Source organism: Lampetra fluviatilis, chromosome 3, assembly GCF_964198595.1.
Source record: "Lampetra fluviatilis chromosome 3, kcLamFluv1.1, whole genome shotgun sequence".
Lineage (NCBI taxonomy): Eukaryota > Metazoa > Chordata > Hyperoartia > Petromyzontiformes > Petromyzontidae > Lampetra > Lampetra fluviatilis.
In genome coordinates, this window is record NC_136277.1 from 27,834,631 (window position 1) to 27,860,235 (window position 25,605).

Here is a 25,605-nt window from a genome sequence, read left to right on the forward strand (position 1 = left end):
TTTGCACCAACGTAGATAATCGATGATCGGGTACAATTAGAGTTGATTTTCATTGCATTGTGAGCATAGGGATACATTTTAATAGACGCTGCATCGTGTTACATTCATAATCTTCACCCATCCAATATTTCCAACATTTCAGCCCTGTCTACTGATAACAACCATCATCTGGGAAACATGGAACCCAAGACAAAATGTTAAGCACGTTACACAAAAGACTAAACGTTGGCAATAACACGAAGCCTCACGCTCCGCTAGACCGCATGTACCACAAACAGCTTGATGTAGCCACCACATGATTTATTTTTGTCTTTTTACCTCATTTAATTCCAACTGCTGTTGGTGTCATATCATGAGACGGAGTATCCATACCGATCTCGTGCAGCACAGCCCAACTTTCCATGTAGGGTAAGGGCGGTGAACGTCCGGCCCGCGGGCCGTATCAGGCTCGCAAAATCATTTGGCAGTTCCAGCCATCACATTAGGGGTGAGTTAATTAAATGTTTGACCAAATATAACAGGCTAATCTTTAAGTTGATACTTTTGTATGGCCCGCGAATGATGTTATTAATGTCCAAATGGCCCTTGGCAGAAAAACGGTTCCCCACCCATTGTAGGAGAACAGCCCGTGGAAGTGGTCCGCGTAAGTAGGGGGTGACACTTTCCCACCCGCTGCCACCGTTTGTCTTGTGACAGTCAAACTGACGGTTACAATTTTCAGAGCAAAAATGTTGCCAAATTAAGTGCTGAAACAAATGATTACGCAATGGGTTTTTTAGTGCAGCTATTGGTGACCAGGCTGAGGCCATCAAAGCTCAGCACTCGAGAACCCAGTTTAATCGCAGGCAGCAGCTGGCGCGAGGACCTCTGAGCCACCCCGTCCACACCTTTGATGTCGCCACCATCTTAAAGCTACATTTGTGGCTACTATTTGCTGAACTTAACCATTTTAACTTTTTTTTTTGCGGAACACTGGCTCTCGGTTATTTTCTCACAACTCTGTGCATCTTATACATTTCTGTTGTCATGGTGTGCCTCGGTCATGATGACCTCTTGACCTGGAGTGTGCACTATTTGGTTGGATGATTGTGCGGCGCGTGGACATGTGTCTGCGGGCCTCCGTATCCACGGCTGTGTGCCTCTGTGTCCCGCGAGTCTTTTTTGTGTCTTATGAGTCTGCATCAATCGGGGTCTCTGTCTACTCCGTATATATCTCGATGTGCTCACGGATCTGGCTCCGCGAGTCTCTGCCGAGGTCTTTACTGAGTGGCGGGCTGCGTGGGGGTGGCGGGTGGCTGGAGGCCGATGGTGCTGCACAACCAGCCGGCAAAGTCCACCTCCTCCGCCTCCGCTCCGCGGATGAACGGGTGAGCCTGAGGAGACACGGAATGAGGGCAGCTCTCTGTTAATACCGGTAGGAACCTCCTGGTTACACCAGCCCACAGGGGATTATTGTTTCCGTCGTGCAGGGAGGGGCTGGGTGGGGAGGGTGGGGAGGGTGGGGCTGGGTGGGGGGGTGGGAGGGGTGGGGCTGGGTGGGGAGGGGCTGGCCACCCCGTGGTGCCCTTATAAAACTCAACGTTTAACCTACTCACGCCGGCTTGTGGCCGCCCTCAGTCGGGCATATTTGCGGAATACACCACGCCGTCGTTGACCCTGGCCATTGACCGAGCAACCCAACGTTCCTACCAGCTCCCTCCGCAGGAATGTGTTTTTCTCAACAATGCACAGCACTGTGGGTAAATATGACCCACGAGAGCCGTGGCTTAATTTCTCACTCAATATTTCCCGTGTTGCTGGTAAAACTGGAGAGGGCACGTTGACGATTGGCCACGTCCACAGCTTTCGAGGAATACTGGATGTGGCGTGCTGGGTGCGGAAATGTTTTCTGAGTCGCTGGCCCAGACAGACCCGGCTGAAATGAAAGACCTGGGGCTCAGCCATCGAGTGTGCGTGCAGGCAAGTGCAACTGCATCGGGCCCCATTTTGTCACTCAACGTAGCACTTGTGGTGTTGAATATGTCATGACAATACCACGTGGGCCCGAGAGAGGGCACTGCTGTACCTCCACAGCGGCCTCGACTTTGAACCGCGAACGGTGTGGCTCATTTAAATTGTGGTGTTTTAAAACAATGTTTGCAAGTTGGACCCTTGTTAGGGATCACCGGTGTTGCCTTGTTTGTTTTCGCTCTGCTTTTGACAATGTGTTGCAATTTCCGATTAGAAAATTACGTTGCGCATGTTGTGTTTAGCAAACCTGTCAACTCCTTATCGGTGCCCTACCTTATTACAGACCAATTCAGACACCTTATTGGTCACCCCGTGCCCCTTATCAATACCAACGTTCATCCTACAAAGTCCCATCGCCACAAGAGAGAAACGCAAACAAACAGACAGAAATATTTTTGGCCGCATTGAAACGGCTGTGCGCCGTATAGACCTGAACACTCAATTTCCCTGCACAAGAATACGGGGTAAACCGTACGGGGTTGACAGCTACGTTTTAGGTCTAAAGAGCAAGGCATGGCTCTCACTTGACCCAGGTCACCGCTTCCTTTCAAGAGAGGCGCGGTGACCCAGCGGGGCCTCACGCTGGTGAAACACAGTCAATCGCTACGTCCAAGCCTGTTAATCAATTGCCACAAATTGCTTCTACAGTCGCGGTAGACACAGCGGCATATAGCCATCGGGTATATAGGCGGCGCAACTGCACTGGAGCCCATGGGCTGTGTGTGCCTATGCTGAACTTCTTTTGCACCGTGCGTAACCGACTGTGCTAACCAGAGGTGTGGGCTAAAGGAGCCCGAACGCGAGGCCACAAAGAGGAGGAAAAGTGGACTCATTTAATTCCTTGCACCAGGACCCATGCCAACCCTGCTATGCCACTGGGTTTGAGAAAGGGCCCACACCTTTGCAAACTGTGGGATTTGTCAACGCGATTCAAAACGAGGTTGAGAACTTACAACGGGGGGTGGCAAGCGGCAAAGAGTACGTGAACCGATTCTTGTTGTTGACACCGAGTGCAAACTTGTGAGTCGGTGTGGCAAGTGCAGGATCAGGGCTCGCGTTAAATCTGCCCCATTTGGTCTCTCCCGGTCGGCTACTTGGAAAAAATAAGTCTGCACCCAGCTCCGGCACACCACATCCTGTATAGAGGAGTACCACTCGCTTACAGCTTGTGGCTTGGCTACTGGCCACGTGCTTACACTCCGGTCTGCCGGCGAGCCGGAAAATATTCTGCAAGTGTTAAGTCCTGTCCGTGCGTGTGCGACCGCCGGTCAAGTGTTCGAATGTGCAAGGGGCACACGTGCGTTTCGCTACAGAACACTGCGGTGTGTGAAAGTGATTTTACCATGAGAGTCTTGAGGTCGGCGCGTTCAGCAGGATTCTTTATCAAACTAAAAGAAAAAAAACATAGATGTTTTTAATCACATACAGATGATATTTTCTTTAATCCACGGTTATATTTCATTATGTAACAAGCACGTGCTCTGCATTTGATGGAAAAGTCTCAGACTTTCCGTTTTGGTTTAGGCTGCGGTACGGATGCATTTTTGGCAGCAGTGCAAATCCATTGTTGTACTGTACTATACTTCCACGTCTATGCTCCCAGTACGATGTTACCCATTGTATTGTGCGTCTATACTCCCATTGTGTATGCTCCCCGCCTTCACCAAGCCGCACTGCCCTGCGTGGTGAAGCATGGTTTGAAATAACCCCCACGGCCTGCCGGGTGTGGGGAGGCCCTCATCCAGCAGTGGATTGACAACAGAGCTGTTGCGCGCGTGTCAATCTCGCCTGCGCCTCAACCTTTGTTGACTCTTCCTGTACCCGGTGCTGTGGTGCGGCCGCCGACGACAGCGCAGAAGACAGAGGAAGCTTAGAGTGGCGCTGACCCCACAGACCTCTTATTTAGCTGCTCGCTAACAGCTTATAGCCCCAAGAGACTATAAAGCCTAAGCGGAGGTATTTTGTCTTTGCGTGCGTGGAGAGAGGAGCACCCACGTTTTATTGACAAAGTCCTGGAATTCCTGGCTGAAGATGCCCGGGGGCAGCTTGGGAGGAGGCTGCAATCAACAACAACAACAACAACAAGAAGAAGAATGTCGACATCTTAAAGTCCACAAACGATGAGCTGCATCGCCGTTGCATTGGAACTGACAATGTTGATGCATCCAATTATAATCAATGTTCACCTCTGTGAGATGGATGTATGTTATTGATTAACACACAACACACAGAAGGAACTCACCTCATTTACGATGTAGTCCAGAAGTTCAAAAATTGCCATCGGTGCTCCTCCTCCTCCACCAAAAGCTGAAAGTCACATTTGGTGAGTGTCAGCTGCATCGTACGCTTTTGTTTGTAGCGTACGTTACGACACATAACTAACATTACGACACACACATATGTTACGACACATATACTGGGAAGCCCTGCAGAGGGGAGGGGGGGGTGCAGGGTGGAGGGTAGGGGGTGGTGGGGGGGGGCAATTTGTCCCGGAAGTCACAAAAGGGCCCCACAATGGGCCTGTGTTTTGTCACTAATGAATAACGTGGAATATTTCCCCGGGCCTCAAGCCCAGGGCCTCAAAGAACCTCTAGGCTGCCCTGTCGACCTGTCTTCGCTGTGCATGTTAGGTGTGCATTACACTATTCTGCTGTCTCTTAGTTTTGAAACCTAGGTCTGCCTTGTAAAACAAAAAATGTATGTCCCAATGGGTTCATACCCGGTGATGTAACGTTCAAAATGATTTCGATTTAAAGCTTTCGTGACTGCAGGGATTCATCTACTTGGTTCTTTCGGTAATGTCACGTAAAAGGGAAATAATAAAAAAAAATAAAAACCATAATAATAATGTTTTATTTTTATTATTTTATTATTTCCCTTCTACGTGACTTTACCGAAAGAACCAAGAAGGTTCAAAATGATATTATTTTGTTCTTATTTTTCACGTTGGCGATGGTTTGTATTTGTCGCCGCTCCACAAGAAGGGATGACCGGTGGTGGTTGAGACGTACGGTTGAGTGGCAGCCATCCACCTCTGCGTTCACCGTGTGTCCCACTAGGCGCTAGACGATTTGTCGCATCGCAAGCTCGTGACTGATAGTGACAGCTTGGAATGTTGATGTTGATGACGAAGAATTTACAGTTTTCGCCTATTGGAGTGGACAGATGTGGATTTGAGCTTTGCATTGAGTGAGTGGGGAAGGTTGTGTTTATTAGACTATTTATTTTTACAATTTTTATTTAACCAGGTAAGGCCCACTGAGTTATGTAGCTTTTTCTCAGAAGCAACCTGGCCACAAATGATAGGCCAACAAAGTGGATTACCACGTGTATATTTATAGCAGCCAACTACTCTAAACGCACGTTTCTAAATGTGGAGGAAAAAACCGGAGGACCCGAAAAAGAAGAATCCACGGGGAGAACATGCAAACTCCAAATATACAGGCATCGTCAAGGTCGGGATTGAACCCACGATCTCATGTTATACCAGGCGAGGTAGTTAACATCTCTCAATTGTGGTGCCCCAAGTATGGGGCGGAAGTGTACAGATTTGGAGGAAGGCCGATATAGATAAATTGCTGAGCAGTAAGGGAGGTGTGGGGAGCGGGGGAGCAATTGCCTGTGGACATAAAAAAACCCCAACAATACAATTCATTGAGCTGGGGCCCCCAAAATCAGATGCTGCACTGGTTACACACTCCTCCGTCATGTCGACCGCATTCCTGGACTCATGGCCTCAAAGTCCGACGATAATATATTTTTTCTTTGATATAGCGCGTCAATTCAATTGCATCTGAAGACGCTTGACATAAATTCAATAAGTAAGACTGCATTAGGGTGGAATGGGGGGTCGGGTGGAGACAGCGCGGGGAAACATTGGCATAAGGCAGTCTCAGAAAGTCCTCGGGCATCCTTGGGTGGCCAAGGTCCTTTATCGACAGGTGTTGTAGTATCAGCTCTATACATTGAACACAATTGTCTTGACATCAACTCAAGACCCAGGCCTTAGTTTTAGCCCGATCTGCGTGGGTCAGTGACCCGGAAAATACTTCCACACCCGGCATACCACACCCATCATAACTCTGCGGCTACTGGTCATGTGCCAACCACTCCATCCAGACCGTCAGCGACCCCGAGATAAAATAAATCCTCAGGCGAGAAATTGAGCGACGGTCGGCCCCGCGCGTCGAACTCCGTCGCGCGCTGCCGCCACCACTCACAGCTGATGGGGCGGCCCGGGGGCCTGGGCCTGGGGGCCGACGACCCCCCTGCGCCGTCCGCCACCGCCTTGCCGAAGATGGCCTCGAGCTCGCGGGGCTCGGGCGGCGGGATGGGGAAGCGGCCGATGGCCATTTCCACGAGCGAGAGGCCCATGCTCCACACGTCCGACTGCACCGAGTAGTTGGTGCCTTGCAGGCGCTCGGGCTGCGGGCGGCGGGCGGGGGGGGGCGGGGGGAGTGCAGGAAGATCGAGCGGCGAGATGTTAACCACATCGCCTGATGTGGAGCAGGTTGATCCCGAAACTGACGCTTGCGTGGATTTTTTCTCCGGGTCATCCGGTTTTTTCCTCCGCGTTTAGAAGCAGGTATTAATTCTAGATTTGAAGCTTTCGCGACTGCAAGGATTGATACTCTTAGGTGTTTTCGGTAAAGTCACGTAGGGAATAAATAAACAATAGAAAATTTTGCAATATTAATAGAAATAAAATAATAAATCACGACGTTTCGGAGGCAACACAATTCTCTGTCATCAGGTGGGACCGTCACAGCTAGATTTACTGTATCAAGTGAGGCAAAATTCCAAGAGACAAGCTCTTAAATACAAGTTAAGGGGGGAGGAGGAGGGAGGGGCTTATCTGAATGTGGTAGCCAATGAATGGAACGTGTTGGGGGGGGTGGGCGGGGCTGAAAGAGAACAATAGGTGTACAAGTTGTCGTTCTACCCGGTGTTGATTGACAATCCAAATACAAAAAGGAGAGTTCTGTTAAACGCTGGGGATGTCAACACTCGGTAAAATAGAATAGTACCTGTCAGATAAGATGGTCCAAATATGTGTAGTTAAAACTTTTTTGCATGGTTAATAACATCTTTCCAATGATTACTCACTTTGTACTCATCATCACGTTTGAAGCAGGTATTTGGCTGCTATATGTGTCCATGCGATAAGCTGCTTCGTCGAGCTATCATTTGTGGCCAGGTCGCTTCTGATAAAGAGCTATATAGCTCAGTGGGCCTTAACTGGTAACATTTACACCATTGGAACATTTATATAGGCGTAGTTTTTTATTTAGTTTACTGCGTAGGTGTTCACATTTGTGCTTTGCATAGTTTCGCTCCGCGTGCCCTGAGAGTTTCTCCAGGAACTCAGTGAAGTTCAGTTCCTGGAGAAGCTCCGAGCGCGTGGAGCGAAACATCCGGACGTAATGCCGTCAACTAACGTGCGGCACTAAGCAAAAAATCACATCGGGGAGTTGAAGAGCAGAGTGCATGTAGAGGAGAGCGGACGAAGAAGAGGAGAAAGCGAATGAAGAGGCATTCGGACGATGGTGGCAGTTGGGGAAAGCGAAGGAAGAGAAAGAGACCATCTTCTTGGTTCTTTCGGTAAAGTCACGTAGAAGGGAAATAATAAAATAATAACAATAAAACATTATAAAATAATTATCACGACGGCCACAACGCAAGTAACCGTCCTCAGGTGAAGAACAGGTCTGCGTTGTGGCCGAAACATCGTGAGAATTATTTTATTATGTTTTATTTTTATTATTTAATTATTTCCCTTCTACGTGACTTTACCGAAAGAACCAAGAAGATGAATCCCTGCAGTCACGAAAGCTTTAAATAGAAAGAGACCATTTCTTCCAGTCACCTGTGCGATTGTGACGGCCCAATTCATTCCTACTGAATTGGGCCGTCACAATCGAGTTCCGTTGGTCATGCGGGGGAGGAGAGCGTGGCCCCGGGCGCTGAGGAATTGAGCCTGCTCCCTCTGGGATTTAAACTTCTCCCGTCAAGCCGCTCGTAATTTCGGTTGTGGGGGGGGACGCCCGGTGTGCTTCTACTTGATTGCAGCTTTTATTTAAACCAAGCGAGAGTCGATTCAGGTATCATTGACTCGTTGCTTCAGCTACAAATGAGCCGTGCACAATAACGCTGACCCTCTGAATATTCAAAGAGTTACCTTTGTGCGGTCAATTCTACGAGAATTCTCAGCGTGCCCTGGAGAGACGCACAGAGGTCGAATTTATTGACTGTATTATCCGGAATGCTCCACGGCGTTACGTGAGCTGTCGGCAGGGGGCAGTGCAGCTAAAGCCATTGTTGTACTCTACTGTACCAGTACCCCAATATCTATGGCTCTGCACCTTCACCAACCCGCACTCAGCAGCGCGGTGAAGTATGGTCAGACGACCGAGAAAATCCACACGACCGAGAGACACACGGAGGCCTTCCACCGCCAGCGGATTGACAAAAGGGGCAATGCTCGTGTACAATGGGCCCACGACAACACACGACGTTTGCATAATCCCAAGCTCTTGGGTAAATGAACGACAAGCAGGAATGTCACGTGGGCGGGTGGGCGGCCAGGCGTGGCCAGGCGGGCGTGTGGGTGAGCGACGTCGCACCGACATGTACGATCGCGTCCCCACAAACGAGTTGGCCATGGAGTCGATGAGCTGGCCGCTCACGCCGAAGTCGCACAGCTTGATCTCCCCGCGCGAGTTCACCAGGATGTTCGACGGCTTCACGTCTGTACGAGGGGTCAGACGCGCCAAGGGTCAGGCACGAGGGGTCAGACGCGCCAGGGGTCAGACACGCCAGGGGTCAGATGCGCGAGGGGTCAGGCGTGAGGGGTCAGGTGCGCCAGGGGTCAGACACGCCAGGAGTCAGACACGTGCGGGGTCAGGCGTGAGGGTTCAGACACGCCAGGGGTCAGACACGCCAGGGGTCAGGCGTGAGGGGTCAGACACGCCAGGGGTCAGACACGCCAGGGGTCAGGCATGAGGGGTCAGGTTCGCCAAGGGTCAGGCTCGCCAGGGGTCAGACACGCCAGGGGTCAGATGCGCGTGGGATCAGACGCGCAACGGCACGTGAACTTAAGCTCCCCACAACTGTGAATTTATATTCTCATATCGCCAATCATTCATCTCTCTCTGAAGCTATTTCATGATAACTTTCATTGTTTGATGTATTTAATTCGGCAAATTGAATTTCACGCGCATGCGGTTATTCCTATTCAATTTGTTGAGGGAGAAGTTCTTGCCCACGGATTTAATTCATGCTCCTGCTCAGAATAAAAACAAAATTACAGCCAAAAAAATTATAAATAAAATAAATCATAATAAAATAATTCTCACGACGTTTCGGCCACAACGCAAGCGGCCGTCATCAGGTGAAGACCAGGTCGGTCGGGGTCTTCACCTGATGACAGCTGCTTGCGTTGTGGCCGAAACGTCGTGAGAATTATTTTAATATGTTTTATTTTATTATTTTATTGTTTTCATTCTACGTGACTTTACCGAAAAAACCAAGAAGATGAATCCCTGCAGTCACGAAAGCTTTAAATCGAAATTTAAAATTACAGCCATTTGCCAGTCCACTGCTGGATGAAGGCCCTTCCCACACTGTCTCACACACAGGGGGTTGTGTTTGGCCACGTGAAACTGCGCCGGTCAGTGCGGTCTCTGCCGAGGCGGGGGAAAGGACATGGAAGAGTGTTCAGGACCAGTTCAGGTCTCACTTGAACTAAGTTCGCCAGCTTCGTTTGTAATGTGCTAACCGCTGCACCACTGTTCGCCCCCTTTCGCCCCCTTTCCAGGCCATTACTATCGTCGACGATGGACACATGCGACGGGGGCGCAGGCCACGGACGAGTGTGGAATTGGTTGTAACAGCATTTAAAAAAGATTCACCCCTGACATGAGTGACGCAACGTAGCCGCGTCTTCGGCATTTTACCGGTTAAATTTCGATTTGAAGCTTTCGTGCCTGCAGGGATTCATCTTCTTGGTTCTTTCGGTAAAAAAATTATCCTCACAGTGAGAATTATTTTATTATGTTTTATTTGTATTACTTTATTATTTCCCTTCTACGTGACTTTACCGAAAGAATCAAGAAGATTTTACCGGTTGTTGGCAATGAGTAACGTTAAACGCCACGGTGGGGCTATTGGGCAATGGGTCAGTACAGTACAATGGCACCACAAGCTGTACTCCAGGACAATCTCCCATCCGGTGTAAATAGCAAAGTGGGAAGTGCCATTTCTTTGTGAAACGCAGACACTTTCTGAAAGATAAAGCAAGCATATAAATATATATATGAGAAGTTTTCAGGGAATTAATCGAAATGAAAGGTACGAACCAAAACTAAACGTAATGCAAATCTTTCGAGCAGATTTATGCTCAACACGACAGTGGAATTTTGTATCTCTTGTGAAGTTCATCATCTGTCGGAAAGACAGCGTCATTCAGACGCTGTCTGACGCTGTCTTTCCGACAGACCTGTTCTTCACCTGAGGACGGCTGCTTGCGTTGTGGCCGAAACGTCGTGAGAATTATTTTATAATGTTTTATTTTTATTATTTTATTTCCCTTCTACGTGACTTTACCGAAAGAACCAAGAAGATGAATCCCTGCAGTCACGAAAGCTTTAAATCGAAAATCGTGTCAAGTTAACAATGCGTGCAGGTTATGAAGCGTACAAATGTGGGGACCACCTCTTTGTGTTAACCGCAAATACAAATTGCAGCGTGAGAACGTCTCAGGCACGTCATACAAGAGCCGACGTACCTCTGTGCATAATCTGATGTTTTTCGCGGAGGTAAGCCAGCCCTCGAATCACCTTCAAAAAGCCACACACATTCACCTCACGTCATTTTATTTTTGGACAAAAGGTGCATTATACGGTCATTCAAAAGCGGTGGGAGAATAGTCGCGTGAGGTGACCTCTCCTCCCATCCGCTCCACCACAATGGAATCGTCCAACGTAGGCGCCATTTTAACACGCAGCCTTTCGCGACCAATATCATCCATAACACAGGTTTTATGGGGTAGATCCCGTAAATATGTAAATGTGTCGTTAAACCCGCTACCACCGGACACAGCCAATTTGTAAGGTTTGTTATGTAAACAGAACATGCCAATTCCTTACTTGTACAGCACATCACAACATTTACAATGTTGTGGATTTGCTCTCCAACACACCAGTGTGCTGAACTAGTAACGAATTGGCCACGTTCTGTTTACGTGACAACCCTTACTAGTTGGCTGTGTCGGGTGGTGGCGGGTTTAACGACACATTTATATATTTACGCGATGTAACCCAAAACAACTCTATTATGTTAGCGCCATTCTTTGCCTGTATAGTACTGCGAAGAGACATTGCAGCGCTGGACAATTCCACTCCATGATTGCTGCGTGCAGGTGAAGACTCAAGCGAACAGAATGTCGGATTGAACTCACGGCGATGCTGACTTTGCCCAGGATCTTTTCTGGGATTCTGCGAGCCTTCTTTAAGACCAAATCCAATGAGCCACCATCCTGTGTAGGCAAACAACAGCCAGCACCACCAGCACCACCACGACCACAAACGTGTTAAATTCCATACAAGTGCGCCATTTTATCCATCCACAGAGCAGATGGAAGATTATCGATGAGACTTTTTGTTTGTTTGTTGCCAGTATCAAAAATAAGAATACCGTATGTTTTGCCCTTTCTGGCAATAAAACAGGTTTTGAGATGTTAAGAGAAGGCTGCCACTGGTGTAGGCCAATCAGTTTCAAGGACAATGCATATATTATAATCGGAGCATGTTTGCATGTGTCGCCGCAAGTACGCGTGGCCTCCTAATGCAGACTTGATGCCTTGCGAAAGGTATCCATTTGGTGTTTGAACATCTTAACACCTTGTTTTTTATTGCCAGAAATGGCCAATTCGATTCGTATTACAGGTTGGGAGGGTGTTAAATGTTTTGACTTCAGCAGTGCAATTTATTTTACGAAATTCCCCCAATTAATTTTTCTTTGGGGGGGGGGGGGGGTCGTCGTCCCCACACCCTCGCCCCCCCCCCCAAACTCCATCTATCAATCATGAAACCCCGTGAGAGGCGAGGGCACAACACTCCACCCGCCCACGTTATTTCAAGGACACACTGTATACAACGATTGCTGCCGGGCGACGCAGGGATTTCTCGGCCGCCAAAGAGAATGGAGTAACCGGTTTGGGAGCTTCGTGCTTGCAGCAGCAGCAGCAGCGAGCATCAGGAGCAGCGCCACCACCACCACCGCCGCCGCCGCCACCCCCAAGGGAACATTCCCAAGATTCCTGGCCCCTGTTTCGGCCTGCAAAACTCACACCTCTCCTGCCCCGGCCGCGAAGCTCCACTGAGTTTTGTTGTTGCTGCTGTTGCTGATAATGATTTGTATGTGTGTACTACTTGCACGTTGAACTTCTTTCGCACCGCACGTAGCCAACCGTGCTGAATCGGCCGTGTGGGGAAGGACAAGAAAGTTAAGCACAAAAAGCAGTTGTAAAGAAATGAGTTTTCAATGTAGATTTAAGAGCGCACAGCTCCTAGCGGCTTCCTAATGTGGGAAGGTAGAAGAACGTTCCAGACGGCCGCAGAAGCGCATCTGAAATCGCGCGATGCAGCGACCGTCTTTGTTAGATCGCGTGATGTGACAGCCTATGCTCCTTGATGAGATCAGCAAGCAGTGCCGGATTGTCCTAGTAGCAAAAGTAGCTACACATGTAGCTACGGGACCTACACTTTCAAGGGCCCCGCGCTAAATGCCTTAAAGCTATCAATTCCGGTTCGGTGATTCTGCACTTGCTCTATTACTATAGTACTATACCGTCTTCAACTTGTATGAAGACTGGGTATTTAAGGTTAGCGATTTGTCGTATTATTTGGCTGTATAGCAAATGAAAAAATGCAATAACTTTACTATGCAAGTACAAATTTTGAGTTTTAATATTTACCTGTTTTTTTATATATACAGCCCCTTTATAACAACATATGCTACGGGCCCCGCACTAGCTGAATCCGGCACTGTCAGCAAGGTATTGATTGTGGTTGCGCGACCCAACAGAATTTGTTTTCAGGTCGGAGCAGGAACTGTTAGAACTAGAGAAGTTCCGCAGGCGCGCGGCGCGCGAAACGTCGGACGTCGTTTCCAAACAACACCGCGGCACGACCAAAACAACAACAAAAACACACGCGGAGGAGCTGTGCGGCGCAGCCGCGAAAAGCCTACGGCGTAGTTTAGTGCGTGTTGTTCCAAAACGAAGTTCGGCTGGCCTTCGCATCACGTTCATCAAACGATGATGACGGTCTTGAGGATGGTTCGGTACAGCGGATATTGCACACGTGGCTTATTCTTGTCCGTTTCATTGGGATAAGTATGCACAGTTACTTTTCTCAACGTCCCACGCTGTGTGTGGGTCCTGCGTCGGTCAGTGTACGTTTGGTAAATATGGGGAGCACAGAAATTCAATTAGGACAATGGATTTGGCTTCTACCGTATCGTATGTGAAATCACCCACAATTCACCCGATCTGGTCAGCTCAGAAACTAAGCAGGACTTCTGACCTAGTTAGCACTTTCGTATATCAGGTGTCAAAGGATCGGGTTGCGGGTGTCCAGGAGATTGCAGTAATGTAATGGAAGTTTTTTAGTATTTCACTTTATATGCATTTGTTCTCGTTTCTCATTCCACCTGCCGAACTTGTGTGAAATGAAATTTGCCAAACATCCCAGTGCAGGACTCTCCTCCTTCTTTCGTATATAGCATTTTTGGGGATTGCAACAGATAAATTGATGTCGAGATCTGACATCCATTCGAATGCTTCAGGAATAGCGCCGTTGGATGTGTTTCAGAGCGCCGTTGTGTGATGATCTGATTTGGGGCGGTCGTTGTCGAGATTTTTCACGGTCTGAGATGTCTCACCACAGAGTCTTGAAGACTCGGTGAGGCTATATCGGTGACCCATGTGACTCTTGCAAATGAGACAATCCTGGTCTCTCTTGAGTTCTCACGCCCGGGTCAAACTTTAAACCCTCCTGCGTAAATGATTAGCTTCATTATTACTGTACAGTATGGATTCAATGGCACAAATTGCCGCACTGGAGTACACGTTAGATCACTGTTAAGTGCTGTGAGGATTAATCAATGGCAATTTTCTGGCAGGTTACATTGCAGCTCACCTTTGTAATTCTAGGAATGTGTTTTATAGACAACAGTCAATAACAGGGTTAGGTACACATTGACATTCAATGTGCAAAATAACTTCAATGACATTGGGATAATGTAAGAAATTCCCCTCCTGACACATGTGCCCCATTGTAGATTATAATTCAGTGGAGAACACCCACGGTACTGGGGACAGACTTGGCAAGCAAACCATTATATTGTAATGTTTAATATATGGAACGCAAACGAGTGATTACATGTGTGTACGTCGATCACGTGATCAGTGCCTATTATCAAATCACCCGGAAAAAATTATTAGATCTTGTCATATCTTGTTAGATTATCAGGATTTTGGCCTAAAGAGTGCGTGGGTGTGCGACCACTATGCATACCACGTGTTATACGTAGTGGTGCTACGTTGTGGGCAGTTTGTTGTCCTTCCCCCGCACCTCCGATTCGTGCGGTTGGCTACGTACGGCGCGAAAGAAGTTCAACACAGGTACGGTACAAAAGCCAGCGCGGAAAATTCATGCTCCGATATCTCGGCTCCGACCACGCCTTTACCAACCCGCACTCGACGGTGTGGTGAGCTATGGTCAAATAACCTGCGTGGCCCAGACGGTGTAAGGGAGCCCCCATCCAGCAGTGTATTGACAAAGGGCTGTACATGGCGTGAACTAAACAACAACGGGAGAGGTATACGAGAGCTGAGCACGTAGCATACGTGGAAACATTTACTATGATAAATAGTAGCGTCTTGTAAATAATAAGAGTGATGTGGAGCTCTTTGTCAATCCACTGCTGGATGAAGGCCTCCTCGCACCACGCCGGGCATGGTGCTTGTTTGACCAATACTTCATTGTGCTTGTCAGCGTGGGTTGGTGAAGTGGGGTGGTGGGTGGACAGCCCCAGTGCTTTCTTTGCTTTGTGAGCCATGACTCTTAGGGACTGTAAAATGGTCTAAATTCACAGAAGGCAGGAGGAGCTTGGCCTTCTAAACAAAGACAAAGGTCCCCCGTGTAGCCTTAACAGACCATTGGGGGAAGCGCTGCTAGCGAGCTGCACCTTTGAAGGCTGGCACAGCACACGAAGGGGGAGGGTGGTCAGCACCACGCCCGGCCACCTTTTGTCTCCCCCCAGTGGCGATGTTTACACACCACACCAGGTACTCATTTGAGGCTAATTCGACCTAGGGGAGGCCCAGGACCGGTTCAACTAATCGTCAATGATGTTGGCCGTGAGCGGGTCGCCGGGTTCGTGTGCGCAGTGTGCGCTACGGCCACACACGCACACAGGCGTACAATATTTTGTTAAAGCCCTTAGCCTTCTTCTTCGCGCGCACAAAATACTTTTGTCAAAACGAAAACGACCAAACACGGGGGAGCTCGGCAAAACGCGGTATGGCGAAGGCACGGCTGGCGCACCCGCCGCACACGCTCGCACACTCCCCCGGGCGAAACGCAACGCGTTGGGCCGAAACAACCCAGGAGAACCCCGTCAGGGAAGGAGAGCGTGCCAGTCGGCGGTAAGGAAAAAGCAGGCGAGTGTCTCCGGTGCTCAATCGAAAGTCTGTGACGTACGTACATACGTACAAAAGGCCGAGCGTAAGTCGGTGACGTACGTACATACGTACGGGGTCCAGGAAGAAAGTAAATCTGAGCGGCCGACCCCAAGCAACAGAAGAAGCAAAACTGTAATATGCAGATACAACACGCCAAGACACCACTACCGACAACAATGGCCGCCATTCGCCACTAAGTGGCCGTGACGTCACGACGGTGCCTGTGCCAGGCCAGGTGCACTTTGAGGCCACGTGAAGTGTCGAAGGCTCGCTGACGGGAGGTCACGGGACAGCCCCGGGTGCCACGGAGTTGACTGGCAGATGCGCCACTACAGACACCACTCCCACCCACCCACATTTCCACCTACGCCCCGGCCCGCTCGTGGAAATAGAGAAAAAAAGAAGAAAAAAAGCGCTCGTATCTCAAACAGAAGATCTGACGATTGCAGAGCTGCCAATCCTCCCCACGCACTCCACGGGGCGGCTGCTGCGATGAACGAGCTCTGTCGTGGGAGCTGCTTCGATGTCTGGCAGACGCCTGTCTGGCCAACGCGAGCTCATGGTGGGTTGCAGTGCTGCCAGGTGGTATTCAACGCAACATTTTCTACTGATCTCCGCTATACTCTCCGCCCACCCACGCCACCGATATGGAATCAAAGACGATTATATTTGGGGGGGGACATTTGTGGGCCAATACCCCCCCCCTCCCCCCCGTTGATGAAAGGTAGCTATCGTACAGTGCGAAAGAAGTACACCATACATACTCAGGGTGGCACTCAAATTGAAGCTAAAGAGGTCATCGCCATCACTTGCTTTCTTTTGGTAGACCTCTCAGTTCGTCCACAGACGACATCTCATCTCCGAGGACCGCTCCTCCAGTATCCGCCCATCTGACCTTCGGTCTTCCCCTTAGCTGCCGACCCCTCTGGGTGCCACTCCAGTGGCTGTCTCGGCAAGCTGCCCTCCTCCATTCTGCACGAGTGCGCCACCCATCACAACCTCCACTTCCTGATTACATGGACAACAATGTATTGCCGCGTTCTGTTGCAAACGTCCAAGTTGCTTGCCCTATCCTACCATAGAATTCCCAGTTTCCTCCGCATGCATCTGTATAATCGACGGATAATTATTTTCAAGTTGCCTTGTTGATGTCCGGCTCTCTGACCCCGATACTGACACAGATATTATTACTTCTGCCTCAAACACCCATATCTGAAAACTAAAGTTGACCTGTTCAAAAATGGATCATGCACCAACTAGTATCCATCTCTAAGCTCTTTCTAAGGGCATGAAATCCCACGTGTAATGACTAATAGTTTATTCTTGTTTGAAAAATGCATAGTTGTACTGTACTTCCATGCTTGCACATCTTTGCGCCCCACCTTCACGAACTCACACTGGAGCAGTCTAATAATACGGTCTAATAAACCCCACGACCCGTATGGCATAGGGAGGCCCTCATCCAGCAGTGGATTGACAAATGGGCTGTACATGTACACACGTTGTATGTAATGGTATGTCACCCCTGCAGCCAATAGATGCCGCTCCATTTCACGAAGTAAAACACAAAAAGATCCATTGTTCAATTTGAATCGCGAACGCTGAACTGAAACATTTCATCGAATCTCTGGGTGGAGAGATGGGGACAGATGGTGAATAGCAAATCGTTCCACCCTTAGCAAAGGAGGAGGGCACACAAGGACACAATATCCTTCAGGCTGCGCTGCAAGCGCTGTGTTGTTTGCGGCAGGCCACTCGACTAAATAAATGAGGATCAAGGAGGCAATCTCAGCAGCAGGACGGCAGTTGTTTTTTTTTTGCGATCGACGATAAATTTCCCCGGGGTTGCCGCGAGCTGCGAAGAGACGCCACGGTTTGGATTGAGCCAAGCAGGCCCATCGCGTGTGCGCGCACGCACCCACGCATCCACGCGCCCATCAAAACCTACCATGTTCTCCATGCAAATGCTGATCTCGCCGTCGATATAGAACGCGCCGTAGAAGCCGACGATGTACGGCGAGTTGCACTTGTGCAGCACCTGCAGCTCGCGCAGGATCTGCGTGCGGATCGCCGGCTTGATCTCCAGGTGGATCAACTGAGGATTTAAACGAGGAGGACAAATCGTGAACGTTCGCGAAATTCAGTGACGCTTTCCAACGTGCGTGCATCCGACGGTCTATCCGTCCTCCAAAGGTCTTCATTTGTGATAATAACGGTAGCCATTGTGCCAGGGGCGCAGGAAGGAGCAAGTCCTTAGGCCCTGATGAGACACAATGGGGCTCGAATCGCCCCCCACTGTGGAGGGCGCTGACAACCCTTCATATGCTCGATTTGGCCACTGAGGAGAGTATGTCCCCAAAAACAACGCAACGTTATATAAACATTTCATTGACATTGGATCATCTTTACAAGAGTTGTTATTACACAATGTTAAAGCTAATGCATAATGGTGCTGTACAATATTATACATATACAGCGCTTTGTTAATCCACTGCTGGATGAAGGTTTCCCCATACTTCACCGCACGTTTGGTGAAGTGTTGGAGATGGCCCAGCGCCTGTTCAATTATAACGAACCACCAGGTTCATGACTCAGTGCGCCACTGCTCCACCAACAGCATTAGTTATTTACCCAACAATATAATTCAATAGCGGTTCATATGTAGGTGATGGGCGTGCAATGATTCACTCCCATCTCACAGGAGTACACGTGCAATTGTGTGAAATTAAATGAACCGACGATGGTGGTGGTGTCATTACAACCACTTCTGAAGTATGCCGGGACTAGAAATGTGCCCGCGGAGTGACTATTACAGTCGAATATAATCCATTAGTCGTCCTCCACTCCAGTACTCGCAACACACGACGCGGCTTTCCACGGTTACCAACCATCAGGCGCGTGCAGTGTGCAGAGTGGCTTCAAATTCTTAGGTTTTATCGGTAAAGTCACGTAGGTAAAAAAATTTAAATTAATAATAGTAAAATAAAAATAAAATAAAAATCACGACGTTTTGGAGGCAACACGAGCCTCCGTCTTCAGGTGGAACGTCACAGCACGATAGTGATTTGTTATTTATTTTACTTTTATTAATTTTAATTTTTTTATCTACGTGACTTTACCGAAAAAAACTAAGAATATTAATCCTTGCAGTCACGAAAGCTTCAAATCTAGAATTAGAGTGGCTTAATTTGCAAATAAATATAAAATACTGCCAACACCAAAAATGTGAACCGTGACGGGGTTTTCGAGAACCGGAGTGGAGAAATCCTGGGTTCAGATATGGGTCATGTGTGCAAACCGGCTTCTCAAATGAAGTGAGTTAATGGTCTCAGCCTGACCACCAATGACTGCACGTGTTGTAGCGCAATTCACGACTCCAAGGCAGGTTGCTGTTAGGGGCTCACGCCACGTTTATTTAAGGGCTTGCTGCCAGGTTGTTAAGGGCTTATGCCGAACCAACACCCCCCCCTAGCCAATAACTCCCCAGGGGACAGGGTACTGGGCTCCCTACACCCCGGCTAACTCGGCTCTCCTCCCTACCCCGGCCTGGGACCACCCCCAACCTCGGCCGGTCGGGCGGAGTAGCCTCCCCTAGCCTCGTGTGAGGACCAACTACCCCGAGTCTCCACTCCTACACCCCCGACGAACCCCTGTTACATCCCGGGTCCCCCTTTAAATAACACCCCCCCCCCCTGGGGGCATGACGTCACCGTCCCCCACGGCCCGCCTGACGTCACGTCCCGCGACGCAACTCTCTGCGAGGGCGCGCGTGACGTGATGTCACCCACTACACCTCTACACACGCGTATAGAACTCAACGTAACATTTTGTTTGTCGCTCGATTTAAACCCTTCCAGCTCTGAGAATGAAACATTTCCGTGAGGTTGACATGCCATGATCAATACTTCTCAGGCCATTCCAAAGTTGTGCCCCTTAGTGTGGATAATGATGCCTATGGACGTGACATGAGAAGTAGCCCCATCCTTTGACACACACACAATTCTAGCTGCACAATTTCGAATTGGCGACGTCTCCTTCTCACGGCGTGATGACGACAGCTCAATTGGAATATGACCGGGATAAAAATCAACAAAAGCAAATATTAAAATAATCAAACACACGGAAGCGTGACCGGCTTACGGTGAGGACTCGTACACACAGTGCTCCGATTCCGAAAATGATTTAGGCGCAGCAATGATTTTTCACGGCGTAAAACCTAAACGTGCCAGCGGGAGACTGTTTTCCCGAAAGAAAAATGCATTAGAATCCCCGCTGTGCTGGCACTGAAATAAAGTGCCAACGTGCAGTCAATTTGGTTGGCGTCGAGCCATGGCATACACGGTCGAGGAGTGGCTGGGCCGCAGAGAGGAGGGGGTGGGTAGTGGGGGAGGGGGCGGGGGAGGACAGGTGGGCTAGTTTGTCTCGGGCCTCGAGATGCGAAAAAGCCTCAGGAGGGGTCTCAACTGGCATTTTGCTTCGGGCCTGCAACATCCTTTTTATGGTCTTGTCGAGCGAAGTTTTCAGGGGTCACCCTTCCACGCTATCAGCATTGTAACTCAGTCGGTGGAGAGGCAGGGCTCCAGATATTGATGTTCAAATCCAGGCCAGATTGGTGGATGCAGAGCAGCCAGATTAATAAATGCAGTGAACCCATCGATCCGAGTTCAATTCCCAGCTCATTGCTCTAACCCTTGAATCAAGCAGCAACCTCTTTGGGAGCGGATTGTAAACAATACATATCACTGTATGTAAGTACGTTGAGCTTCTTTCGCACCGTACGTAGCCAACCGTTCCAGTCCCTTCAACGTGTAAGTTGTGGGCTGCAGCTTATTCACCCCTGAGTACGTTTGAATGTCCGCACAAGACATGACAACGTGACCACGAGTTTGGGCCTCACCTTGCGCGCCATGATGATGCCGGAGGGCCTGTGCAGCACCTTGTTGACCACGCCGCCATTCCCGGCGCCGAGTTCGCTCAGCTTCTGGAAGTCGTCATCCTTGAGCTCGCCCACCTTCTGCTTGTCGTGCAAGAAGGCGTCCAGGCGCTTCTGCTGTTCGCGGTCGACCTCCGAGTCCCCGTGCGCCGCAGCGGGAGGGCCCTCTGGCCTCAGGCCCCTGGTGGGGGTGGCGGGGGGGGGGGGGGTGAAATGAGGATGATACAATTACAATACGTGACCACGATCAGACACTGTCGATCCACTGCTTGATGAAGGACTGCTCAAGCATGTGCCGTGGTGTCATTCGCCGCACCTCCGATTGGCACGGTTGGCTAAGTACGGCGCGAAAGACGTTCAACATGCATACATACATTCTAGATTTGAAGCTTTCGTGACTGCAAGGATTCGTACTCTTGGTTCTTTTGGTAAAGTCACGTAGGTAAAAAATTAAATTAAATAAAAAAATCACGACGTTTCGGAGGCAAGATGCATCTTGGAATCCCTGCCTCACTTGATGCAGCAAATCTGGCTGTGACGGTCCCACCTGATGACGGAGACTTGTGCTGCCTCCGAAACGTCGTGATTTTATTATTATGATTTTATTATTTTTATTTTATTTTATTTTTTTAATTTAAATTTCATTTTTTACCTACGTGACTTTACCGAAAGAAATAAGAGTATGCATACATGCACCCCTTACGGTCCTACGATTCAACAAATCCTCCTAGTACCGGAGCACGAGCTGATCTCGTTTGCCCTTCTCCTCTGTGGAGACCCTCTTGGGAGATTTCCCTCTTCCCACTGCCACTAAGTCGTTATTTTCGCCCACTGGTCACCAATCCCTTCTAGCGGACGGGTCCTGCTCACGGACAATTTTCTTCACGGTCGAAATACAGAGCGAGACGTCTCCTTCTTTATTTTGACTGTGAAGAATTACACACAATACAACGTGGATTCATATGGCACCTGCACAGATACGGTGAAGATATATATGTTTTAATAGGCAGAGGAAATGATGGCAACGTTTGAGCTCAAACTTAACGAGGAGAAGGGACAAACGAGGCTGACATCCCAGTATTGTTTAACAAGCCTACTGATATGACCCAGAAGGTCGAAACTTAGTCCAGATTGATTGTTCACATGCTACATTGGTCGAGAAGGGCAAAAGGCTGATGATATGAAGAAAAAAATTTATGTGGAGAGATGTAAGGATTTTTTTTGTTTGTTTAAACCTGAATCTGCCTCGACTTGAACAGGGGCAGGGAATCGACAGCACGGATTGCTGGCGGGGGGGGGGGAGATTCCACAACGTGAGGGCAAGCGGAGAATAATGACAAATCCCTGGCTGGGCAAAAAGGGTTAATTTCAGACTTCGACAGAAGGCCTTTGTCGCTGGAACAGGGAGTGTGTGGGAAGTCGAGTGAGACATTACAAGTGAAGAGAGACCGGCAGTTGCGAGTCCATGTCGGATCTTGGAAGAGAGGGTAATTTCGATCCTACAAATTGATCCAAAATTGGAGGAGAGTTGGAGAGACGCAGCATCAGCACTGGCGGCAGCGGCAGCAGCAGCATCTGCATCAGTAGCACGAGCCGCATAGCAAACGGCAGCAGGGCCCTTTTACCAGCACGACGCTTTAGCGCCTTGCACCAAGCTGCACGCCGCCGTTGCATTGTGGTACTCCAAGTGTCTCCTCTGCAAGCCCCACCGCTTTGTGCTATTAATAGGCGTCTTGTAAACATGCAAGAGCGCATCTCGCCGAAGTGGTGTGCAGTGACACGTGCGCACGGATCTGCATATACAGTAGATATTACAGGTATTACGTAGGCTAACTCTTCCGAGATAATGCAACTTGACATTCCCATGGTAGGGGCCAGACGAGCCAAAGCACGGGGCACTGTTGTTGGCTGCCCTTCAAACTGTTGATTAGATTAGTTTTTTTTTTAAGAAAACCCAAATCGCGTGCATTTTTTAACTGACATTTCTAACTGAAATTTCCACTCGCAACCTTTGCGATTATGTCAAGCCATCGATATGCTCGTACGCGACGACTTAAGGACTGTAACAACAACGTCCTTTGTTTATCCAGGAGAGCCTTGCTGAGCCTCAATGTTATTTTTCAGAAGGGTACCGCTTTGGGCACCGTTGGCCAATTCTGTTCATGTTTTATTTCATGCGGGAGAAAAACCAAACCAAAGCAAGCACCCGAGAAAACAGACCTAACCCCGCACAGATAGATGCAATAAATGCATCATTCACTTGCAACGGAATCTCGTGGTTTTGGGGAGCGTCCACCAAAACTCTCGCAAAATCTCCACGAGACCCACCAACCCCCAAATACCTCCAAAAGCGCGCCGCCACCACCACGCACACACGCACAAACAACGCAGGTGCGACACGCCTACGGCGAACGAGTTGGAGAGAAGGCCAAACCGATGGAATAAAATAAAACCCCAGCCATATTGTGGCGTTTACCCCCTCGTCGCACTTGTCCCGAGTGTAAACACCATCAAGAGTCGGGGCTCAGGCTGCATCCCCAGCGTTCCATCCCATAGCCTCTCCCTCCGTGTGCATTTCCGAGGCAGTTTACACACCAAAGGCAGAGAGATCCCACCACCCGTGTAGCCTCGAACAGAGATTGTCGAGGCAAGTGCCGCGCGCGAGTAGCATCTCAAATCGAGATTGAGTAGCACCTATGAAGGTGGTCGGCACGGCACCTGACGAGGGTTGCGGTGGCTAACACACCACGCCCGACCGCCTTGGTCTCTCCCCCCCCCCACACACACACACAGTGGCGATGTTTACTACACACCGCACCAGGTACTCATTTGAGGCTGAGTTCACCTAGGGGAGGCCCAGGACCATGTTCAGATAATCGTCACTTTGCTGGTGTTGGTGCCCGTCGGCGGAAATCGAATTCGGGTCGCCGGGTTCGTAGCACAGCGCGCTAACCACAACACCACCGCTCTCCCCAACACACGCACGCAAAGACAAAGATCCCCCGTATAGCTTCAACAGACTGTTGGGGCAAGTGCTGTTAGCGAGCACCTATCAAAACCGGTACCACGAACGACGTGGGCGTTTGGAGAGAGAGGGGGGGCGCTGCTGTCTGTCCCATTTGTGTACCCACGACACCAAGTGAATGCGTTGACACCGAGTCTCTCTGTCCAGGGCCGGTTGAGACATCAGTCGCCACTGATGCTGGAAGTGGCGGCGACGCGGACCCAGAGGTGGCCCAGACCGGCCCAGCCGGCCGGGCTCGTAGCGCAGTGCGCTATGGAACCCACGTACGACGCCACGCGGCACACACCAACACCACCACACACAAGCGCGTCTCTCTCACCGCCAGCCCAACCCCATATCTCTCTCACTCGCACTCCCGGGGCTGGTGTATACTACAACTCACTCGTTGTTGATGACCGGTGGAGCTTCCACCACGCCTGGGTTGATGGTCAGGTTGGCCGGCTTCTTCTTGGGAGGCATGATCTCGGTGGTGGTGGTGTGCTCGTTGTTGTAGAAATCGTGATGCGCTTAAAACGCCTTCCTCCTACCGCAACGAACGCGCGCGCGTCTTCCTGTGTCGACTTCTCTCGCTGCGTGTCTCTTGCTCCGTTCACGTGTGTCGTCGTGGTCTCTCTCTCTCTCTCGCTGCGTCTTTAGGCGCCTGTCGCTCGAAGATTGTCCGCCTGTCAACTGTTCACGAGCAAGAAGATAGCTCTGTGTGGGTGTGTGTGTGTACGGGGGGGGGGGTGTGTACTCAAAGCGTAACCCACCCCCTGTTACAAACCTCAAGCGGACCTCCCTGTCAGCAGCCCCCGTGCGCGTCTCCTACGCAACACGCGTGTGCGTGGCGGGGTGTGCGTAATGTGTGCGCGTCTCCTCTCTTCTCTTCGCGTCTCACCACCATTCCTGCCTGGCCTTGCCTCTCTAGCAGCCCTAGACGGGGAGACGGACGAGGAGGATGTTGTAGTCCGCGTATGGGTTAGCTCGTGTGCGTGTGTGAGAGCGAGCGAGTGTGCCTGTGTATTTATAGGTGAAACCCGAACCGTGCCGATGCTGAACGGACGCCTTGTATAATGGCTTGGTGATTTAAAATGCATGCACGCATGTGTGTCTCCCTCTCACCCACGTGCTCTCGCTCTCTCTCTCTCGCTCTCCCGTGCGATTGAAAACCAGGCAGCGTCCGTACGCTTGCACATGAGGCTATACAGTACGATTATACTTCCTCAACAAGAACAAACCCCACCCCGCAAACATTCGTGCTCGGTAACGTTCAGCGCCATATAAGCCTCCAACCCCAACGGCGGCCGCACAACGTGGGGGTCGCTGTCAAAGTGCACGTGCTTTTGAAATTGACTCCAAATAGCACACACACACACGTAGCGCCGACAGTGGACGCGGGGCTGCCCGTCGTTTGTTATCAACAGCCGTGTATGATCGTCGTGTTTGTGTATATCGGAGTGTGACGCGTGGCGGGTATAACCTTGTGCTGAATGAGGGACCGAGTAGGACTTTAAAATGCCATTTAACACACACACACACTTAAGCGTTATCACGAAAAAAACGAGGGCTCAATTTTACAGGTGACCCAAGCATGCTAAAATGACAGCGTCGACAGATCGAAAATATCCCCCCCCCTCCCTCCACCAACCGCCCTCTGTAGTACCCAATTCTATTATATTCTTGCGTACGGCAGCAACATGTTTAGGAGATGAATACCAATGCGGAGGTCCGAGCGTTGGTGTAATTTTGTTATGTAATGCGGCGAAGATGACGAATATCGCTTGCGGGCCCTTTTTCGAAGCGGTTAGGCCTCGTGTGGCCGTGGACGGTGACTGACGGTGTTGGTCGTTTACTGCCCGTGGGTCAGAGGTTGCCACCCCTGGACCGTGAAAATATTAAAGTGACCCATCT

At 49.8% G+C, this 25,605-nt stretch overlaps 1 protein-coding gene across 1 annotated transcript; it reads right to left on the reverse strand.

The window, feature by feature from the left end:
* Nucleotides 1–842: 842 nt before the first annotated feature.
* On the reverse strand, nucleotides 843–24,772 carry MAP2K1 (mitogen-activated protein kinase kinase 1). Its single transcript, XM_078885988.1, has 11 exons — nucleotides 24,098–24,772; nucleotides 20,655–20,871; nucleotides 17,706–17,852; nucleotides 11,468–11,545; nucleotides 10,796–10,847; nucleotides 8,634–8,758; nucleotides 6,231–6,435; nucleotides 4,253–4,317; nucleotides 4,006–4,067; nucleotides 3,353–3,398; nucleotides 843–1,373 (listed from the first exon to the last, which is right to left on the reverse strand). Exons 1-11 carry the CDS (start codon nucleotides 24,172–24,174, stop codon nucleotides 1,260–1,262), a joined length of 1,188 nt encoding a protein of 395 aa, XP_078742114.1. The 5' UTR covers nucleotides 24,175–24,772; the 3' UTR covers nucleotides 843–1,259.
* Nucleotides 24,773–25,605: the final 833 nt, after the last annotated feature.

Excerpts from the sequence above, each read along its gene's own strand:
- MAP2K1 (XM_078885988.1), bottom strand. The coding sequence starts at position 24,174 with ATGCCTCCCAAGAAGAAGCCGGCCAACCTGACCATCAACCCAGGCGTG. Across the intron at positions 17,853-20,654 it reads GCATCATCATGGCGCGCAAG|TTGATCCACCTGGAGATCAA; the intron begins GTGAGGCCCAAA and ends TTAAATCCTCAG. Across the intron at positions 8,759-10,795 it reads ACATCAGATTATGCACAGAG|ACGTGAAGCCGTCGAACATC; the intron begins GTACGTCGGCTC and ends CCCCTCGTACAG.